The 8,361-nt window shown below is 34.7% G+C and overlaps 1 protein-coding gene and 1 long non-coding RNA gene across 2 annotated transcripts; one reads left to right on the plus strand and one right to left on the minus strand.

The window, feature by feature from the left end:
- Nucleotides 1–36: 36 nt before the first annotated feature.
- LOC113765593 lies at nucleotides 37–1,390 on the plus strand. Its single transcript, XR_003467737.1, has 2 exons — nucleotides 37–805; nucleotides 903–1,390. It is a non-coding gene; the product is annotated as an uncharacterized LOC113765593 (long non-coding RNA).
- Nucleotides 1,391–1,935: 545 nt separating this feature from the next.
- LOC113766915 lies at nucleotides 1,936–2,867 on the minus strand. The gene has a single exon (XM_027311075.1). It carries the CDS (start codon nucleotides 2,770–2,772, stop codon nucleotides 2,044–2,046), a length of 729 nt encoding a protein of 242 aa, XP_027166876.1. The 5' UTR covers nucleotides 2,773–2,867; the 3' UTR covers nucleotides 1,936–2,043.
- Nucleotides 2,868–8,361: the final 5,494 nt, after the last annotated feature.

Raw genomic sequence — 8,361 nt, forward strand, 5'->3', positions numbered from 1 at the left:
AAACTAGAACTACTTATGCCTTCCAGCTTTGGCTTTCAAGTACCTGTGAATGCTTATCATTTCTATCTGAAGATAATTTTGTTCCTTTTATCTGCTTATTTACATACAGGAAATAATACCTACATTTGGGGAGCATTATACTATATGCAGATCAAACATTAATTTTGCATTCTCGTGTTCCACTGTCAGTATTGTGACTTACTCATTGGATGGCCATGACATCTTAGGAGTTAAATTTAACCACACTATTTACACATATATGGTTGTAACAAAGGAAAGAAGGTTCTCCTGAGACATTTCCTTTTTGATGCAAATGTGCTGCAATGCTTATCTCCGATTAGCTTGTCTGTCATGGTGTAAAGAAGTGCTAGCCTATAAAATTGTACTTTATTTACTCTTATCATATTTTGTGTTGTACTCTTCAAATTCATATGAGGAGCTTTTGTTACTAGAGTTAGTGTTGTTAGCGTGATGCATACTTGGTACTCGAGTTGCTTCTGCATATATTAACTATTGATTAAGACTTAAATAATGTCTGAAGATCCAGTGGTATTTTGACTTATTACTGGTGGAGGGAACAAAACGCTTGAATTTTTATGAGGCTGTTTCCATAATCTAGACTTACTGTACTCATCAAAAAATGAATAATTATATCGACTCTTTTTAAGCGGAGAGCAGGTTAAAGATTATGACCTTTCATCCACTTAATTTCTGTGGTATTTGTGCGTGGCAGCTTCTTGCAAAATAATAATCTGACTGGAACAGTACCAAGCAACCTTGTTGGGAAGTCTGGGCTGAACCTTAAGTAAGTCACCATTTCCTTGTATATTTTTCTATTATATTCTTGATTGAACTTGGGTTAGGTGTTTAGTTCTTTAATTAAACTTTCTTTTTCTTCTCAGGGTTTCCGGCAATCCATTTTTGCCACCACCTGCTTCATAAGAGCCCAAGCGAATGTATCTTCTTATGGTCCAACAACCAAGACTGTACCGGCATTTTCTAAAAGCTGCCCGTTTCCTGTTATTTATTGTTGGTATATAGAGGTTGCCATAAATCAGTCACCATGGAAACTTGGGTGTACAAATTTGTGATCGACCTTTCTGCTTCATTCAGTAAAACGAACACTTGCGTGTCTATGTCTTGCATATGGGATCCTGTTTGTGGACTATTCTCACAGTACTGAACATCTTTTTTTTTTTGGGAAATGCTGCTTGTATATGGGATTATACAGATCAGAGGTAGCGCTGACGCATTTTTTTTTTTTCGGTATGATGACACCAATTTGTGTCAATCCGCATTCTTGAAGGAAATGGAATTTGCACAGTTGTAATCTGAATCAAATACTCTGTAATTAATTTTTCTGAAATTGTTGTGACGTTAGTTAGTAGCATCTTTGTATGGTATTTGAATTTTTATTAGCTTTCTGTGAAGATTTTGATATCGTTCTTGGTCTTGATTCATTTGCTATGGAAACAAAAGATGCTTTGGTAAGACCAGTGCGGGAGCAATGCTAATGTTGGGCATCTTTGCAGAAGAGAGAGAAACTAAGAACATCTTTTTCTGCATTGAACTGGCCCAAGAGTTCATAAAAGAAGACGGATTAAAGATTTAGTATTCCTGAGTAGGCAACCTCTTATCTTGTGCCAGCAAACGTAATTAGTTCTATTATTGAAATTATTTTCAGGGCTAACTGCTAGACTAATACTCTCGATTAGATTCCTGTTGACATTTGAGGTAAAGCCGGAAAATTATCCCTCAGAAACATCTTTAAAAAAATTGGAAATCTGGTATTCTGTCTCTTCAGGAAGAAATAGATTTTACTTGAAGAACTACAGAACGAAAGAAAGCAGAAAAAGATGGAACTAATTCATATTGCATTGCACGATATTAAGTCAGCATCTAGAATATAATTCAACAGATGCACTTGAAGAGAAATTAGTCTAAACGTCACACAAGATAGCATACAAAAATGAGAACAGAAAAAAATATTTCACTCTTTCTACAAGTCAACAACAAAATAGTACTATTCCTCTTCCCCGTTTTCTACCTCTCTAATCTTCCTTTCCTGATGGAAAACAGAGGAGGGAGTGCACTGTTCTTTCCCTGTGTGCAAATTGGCACATTAATAACAGGTCTAACTCTTAAGCTAGCTGATCTAGTCCTCTCCAACCCTTTCTTAATCCTCTTCACATGCTTCTGTCTATTTACTGCACTTTCTTTGCTTCCATCTGCTGGATGCATATCAGCAAGAGAACCCGAAGAGGAGGAGGAAGAAGAGGAAGTAGATGAAGATGGTGACAAAGATGAAGCCCGTTGTTTTTTCAACCTTAGTAGCTCTTTCCACAAAACAGTGCACTTAGGTGGCCTAGGAGACGGATCATCATCAAGGAACCAGCTAATTCTTGGCTCTTCTTTGTTGATCACATCTGCTTCATCTCTTCCCTCTTCAGGTTGTTCAGTTTTAAGGCTCAACTTGTTAAGCTTTTCGGCATGATGCATTTGCCAAAACGGGAGTAACTTGCCCTCAAAAAACAACTCGTCAGCAGTAATCATGGAATCACTGGTTAAATTGTTTGAGAGAAACTCAAATTCTGCATTACGCGTCTTCTCTTTAATATCTTTTGCCTTTTCACGCTCCTTTTCTGGGGGAGGTTTTGGACTAATAGATATAAAATTTCTGTCATCAAGAAAATCAGCAGAGAAAGAAATTCTGGGGCTTGAGGTTGGCTCAAGGGCCGCGGAGGTCGCCTGAAAGGCTTCTAGAGAAACCATACTTATGTTAGTTAACTGCTGCAGCAGAAAGAAGAGGGAGAACTAGAAGTGACTGAGTTATGTTTAACTTGCATGAGTTCGGGTGCTTTATAAAGAGGAGGGGTGCTTGAAAAGGTTCTTTCGTATATTTAATCCCAGGTTTTGTTTGTAATTGCTGGTAAATGTCTGGACGGTGAGAATATAAAAAACCAATTGGTCTGGTTAAGTTGAAACAATTGAGCTTTGGTTGTATTTAGAATATGGGAACAGCACATGGACACGCCTTTGGGAACTAAAAGACAAAAGCTCTCTGCAATTGGCTATTTACTGTACTTGTGGGTTGTGGCCTTCATGGATCTTTCTGGCTCCAGGATTAGATTTCAAGCATTTTGGATTTTATACAGCTCCAGTTTGCCATGCTTGTTACATTTTTAATTCTTTTCCAGAAGATAAAATTTTTAGCCTTTCAAGGACAGAAGTCCATATTTGCAGTGTACTGATTTGTATCCTCCAAATCTTGCAAGCGTCCTTTTATCAGAACATGCATACTTGGTCTTTAGCTGCAAGGTCTGGAAAAGTCCATTATCGGCCCTCAAAGTACAAAGATTGGATTAGGCTGAGTCATTCACCTTCATGGATTTAAGAGAGAGATAAGAGACTCTAAAACAGGATGTAATTATAGGGTTCTCTATAGCAATTAGCAAATTGGCAATAGATTAGTGATTTCATCGGTCAAAGAAAGGTAAGCTTTAGTTCTTTGACCCTGCTTACAAAGATCATAATAACGTGGGAGAAGTCCTAGGCATGTGGGCACATGAGCCTAATTTGATCCCCATGTGAGTGTGCGGCTGTGTTTTCCCCCTTAAATCAAAGCCATTAAGGATATCTACTGATCATAGAATCTTCTCTTGGCAACTATGCCCTCAAGAAATGATGTTCAGTTCTTCAATGCTGCATGGTGTTACTTCCAGACCTGGGGATGGTATTCTTGTCAGTTCGAAATATTTGCAAGTGGTAGATATCATGTCCAGTTCTTGAAAAGCCTGCATTAAGATTTGAAGGGCTCTTAATTATTTAATCAAGACAGCTAATCAACATAGAGTGAATCCTGTTCAAGATTTGTATAAATCATGCAATTACCTTTATTCTTAGAGCCTATAAAATCACTCCTTAATTTGATAATCAGAAGAATTCAAAGACATCACAGCATAGGATAAAAGCCTATTAACCTATAACAACAAACTGAGAATCTCATTTATTCAAGTAGGCTGGTAATGCTGGATACAATCATCATGTCGTGCATTAGCAATTTCCGGCATTGTAACATCAATTATGAATCCATTTTAGCCCTCTTGACACGTATTATTTATTCTATTAGGATGTGACATTAGTCATCCCTAATCCGGAATCAATAGTATTTGTTGGGAGGTCAAGGTTCAATCCTTGCCTCCCATCTTGCTACTTAACTGTGGCTTCCTCCGACGAGAAAATTTCGTCGGCTTCCCCTTCCCGTATACTAGACTAGAATAGTTTATACAAATATTATCGTTGCGACAAAAAAAAAAAAAAGGAACATTGTGCATCAGGAGAGGATTCAGATGCAACTCTTTTTGTAGGCCTCTTACATCAATAATTTCTAGAATCAACCACATAATAGGCCATAGCAAGGAAAATTGATGGTTTTGACAGAATTGTCCAGCACACGAAAGGCAACTAATGTTGACAGCAAACTGCAGATGAACATGACAAACACCTGTGAGGTTATACGAGCTTAGTACTTCGATTCAGTGAATTTAGTAATGTACTTGGTTGCAGATAAGGGACCACTTCTTCATCAGGCTACTGAAAATGTACCACTAATTCACATTTGCAATGTACACGGTTTTAAGAGGGACCAATCGATCCAGTAAAAAGTAAAGAACTCAAATGTTTTTGGGAAAATGTAGAGGTGTTTCTGAGAATGTGATTGTTTATGGGAGGGGGGGGGGGGGGCATTTTGCATTTGATTTTGGAGGAAATTATGGGAGTCTTGGGAGAGTTGAGAGCCTGGTTTTAGGCAAAGTCTAGCTGTTAACGTGAAGTCTTGAAACCTTAACTAACTTAAGCTTTTAGATGCTTCTGCCGTCGTTCAAACTTCCAACAGCTGTTTATGATAGAGTTCCTATAATTTTATCTACAGCCGTTCAGTTGTCTCTCTTAGTATATATTGAGATTCCCGTCCTGTGTTTGGGGTACCACAATTGCTTAAACAAAGAGGAAGAAAAGGTTGAGATACTTATTTGAGACGAAATAAAGAAAGAGTTTTCAGTCTGAAGAAAGAACTTCGAGACAATTAAAAACTGTCTGAATTTAGCAAACATGAAGGATAACATACTAGTATGCTACTAATGCTGATGAAACGAATGCAAGGAAAATTTTCTTGATTCTATAAAAACCAACCATAAATTAGGAATAATTATGGTGGAATATTCACATCCATGATTAAAACAAAAAATTCATATCCAAAGAAAAAATAATCAGCATGTTCTAACTTTACTAATACAAATTGTTTGTAGAAAAAGAAAAAATGTACAAGAAGTAATCAGAATTTATTGAAATTATGTCAAAATATTTAGTATTTTGGTCAAATCTCATCTTTTCAATTGTTAAAATTAAATGATTTCATTGGATTTCCTCCATCGATGTTAATTCGAACAAAAGCATGTCTAGACTCTGCCCAGTAAATGACTTTGTCGGGAGATCGAAGTTAGGAGATCACACACAACGTAAAAAGCATCCTAGAATGAAAAAAATAAAATAAAATAAGCCGATTTATTTACTTCAATGCTTTTTTAAAAAAAAAAAAAAATGTGGGGCTATAGTTTAAATATCTATTTAACTAGTGTTTATATGCTCCATTAGTTGCCCCAACTCTTGACAATATTATTTTGTTTATAAAAAATTATAATATTATGACTTTAGTGGAATGATATTATGGCATCAATAGTATCTTAAAAGCTCAAAAAGTATTTTAACAAGTATTAGATCCATGGTTTCAGCGTAAATAATATTTTGAAAGACCACTTTCAAAAGAAGAAGAGAAAAATGGTACGATGTGAACAATTAGGATTGCGGTTTATTTGCCAAAATATATTTGCTTACATCATCATTACAATTTTCAACACACCTTTTTATCTTCCCAATTACCTTTTTATCTCACATACATCACATCACAAAAAGTGTTACAGTAAAAATATCTCTAATAATTCACAATCCAAACAAACCCGTTTGCCAAAATATTTTAGGACACGTGTTTGTACAGGATCGACTAGATGTCAAATAAATAAGAGTTTATAGGAATTTGAAAAGACGTTTTCGAGATAAGCTCCTTGAAACTATAAAATCAATTTCAAATGAGCTTTTATCGATTTGAAATTAAGTAATTTAAATTTTGTACATGAAAATTTAAAATTTTAAACTAATTGAGTGAAACTCAAACCAAAATTGAACTACACAGCAGGTAAAATGCAGTTTAAATATCTAGTAGCTTAATTCCTTTTCCACCTCTAACTTTAATTGCTTAATAGGAATTGCTTTTGCTTCAGATGAAACTCGAAAGCTTCTCCATCAGCAGGTGTCCACCCTAGAATCCAACCGTTAGCCCAAACAGTTGAATTGGACGGGCTGCCCGGCTGTGACGGATCAGAAGGTTTACAAATTACAAGCACACCCGAAACTCAAAACTAGCCTCATGAAGGCGGCTAATCAGATCAGACATCGCATGTTTGGATTGACGTCTCGTGCTCTGCTCAGCAATTAATTCTTGGTAAACCTATCAAATCACTACCAGAATTCATGATGCTATATCTGTAGATTAACCACAATTTCACGCAAACACCAAATCTTGATCCGTCTTTCCTTTTCTTCACAAAAGCATCTATAATTAGGGTGTGAATCGGAATCAAAATCAATAATTCGAAACTTTGAAATCGAAATTTTGACATCTGAATTTTCAATGAAATTTTTTTACTTTACTTTTTTTGTTTCCGAAGTAACTCTCATCAACTAGCACTAGTTTGGTGTGAACCTTTTGGAGTAATTCATCAACTTGATTAAATCTAAAATAATAGCATACTCTTCATATGATCCCACTGTACATACAGATCCGCTGACTTTCTATTTCAGCCATCCGGCGATCCTGATCGATTTGAAAACACCTAGAATTTATTTAACCATATATCGTGTTTATGCAGGCATAAGAGTTCTTTCCTTTATGTTCGGCAAAAATTACATATTATACCATATTCTACTAAATATATGTCCGTGCTATGATACAAATCTAAGTTTTTGAAAAAATGGAAGATATTGGGTCCCATCGGATCTAAATAATCTTATTTTTTTTGAAAATGAAGAGATAAGGAAGCCATTGCAATTGCCGGAAATACTAGGCCTACTAAAGGCACAAAAATAGAGGGAAAGCTGAAAGTTATCATAGAATGGGTGCCTCGATTTATTATTTGTACCTGTTATTATTATTTATAAATAAAGATATCTTATAATAATTATAATTAAGAATTTGAATTCTTATGAATTTTAAATTTATATTTTATTATGAATTTAATTCAATTTTAAATTCTTAGTATAAATCTAAGTATCTATATATCTATATTTAAATATTTAAGTAAATATATACGAATTCACCAACTCCGAATTTGAATTCATTTCGAATTCAATTCGGAATTCAATAAATTTCGATTTCACCGAATTCAGGAATATAAAAATTATTATTGTTATTATTATTATTATATAAATGTTATATTACATATATATATAAATATTATATATATATATATGAAAAATGAATTTGAAATCGAAATAGAAATTCTGAATTTCAATTTCAAAATCAGAATTTTCGATTTGAAAAATTTCATTACCGAATTCAAATTAAATTTGCATAATTCGAAATAGAAAAATCCGATTTCAATTCGAAATTACCGATTTCGAAAATTTTGAATTCAATTCGAATTCGGTTGATAAATCGAAATTTTTCGATTTTGCACACTTATATCTATAATTGAAAAGCTCTGAAATGACCGATGACACTAGCAGAAGAATTTGTGCACACCTAAAATTAGTATCTTAGAGATTGGATCAAAGTTGCTTTCTTGATTTCTTCCCCTGTAGTTTAAGATTAAGATTAGTTCGTTGTAGCAACCATTTGTTGGATTGTCAATGAAATATACGTTTACGTTACTACTACTACCACGCTCATTCTTCCTCTAGGCTAAATAGTACAAGATGTTTACACGATTTGATGGTAGCTTTCCACTTGGCAAACATATAATCACTACTATTCCCGAGCATTGAAAATCTGGTCACTTAATCAGAACTTGCCAAGTTGGATTTCTCTTTGAACTTTTTGCTTGTTAAATCGAAAAGGACGATTTGGTCTACCACTTCAAATTTTGGACGCTACTTTCTTTTATGATGAAGCAGTATCAGAATTCAGAATAGCGGACCACAAAAGCTAAGGGAGAAGGGAAAAAACACGAGTTAAATTTGATAGTAACGTTACGACATCTGGAATTTGGACAAGAAACGTACTTACCACTCTTGTTGCCTCAAACAATA

This window comes from Coffea eugenioides, chromosome 3, assembly GCF_003713205.1.
Source record: "Coffea eugenioides isolate CCC68of chromosome 3, Ceug_1.0, whole genome shotgun sequence".
NCBI classification, from domain to species: Eukaryota; Viridiplantae; Streptophyta; class Magnoliopsida; order Gentianales; family Rubiaceae; genus Coffea; species Coffea eugenioides.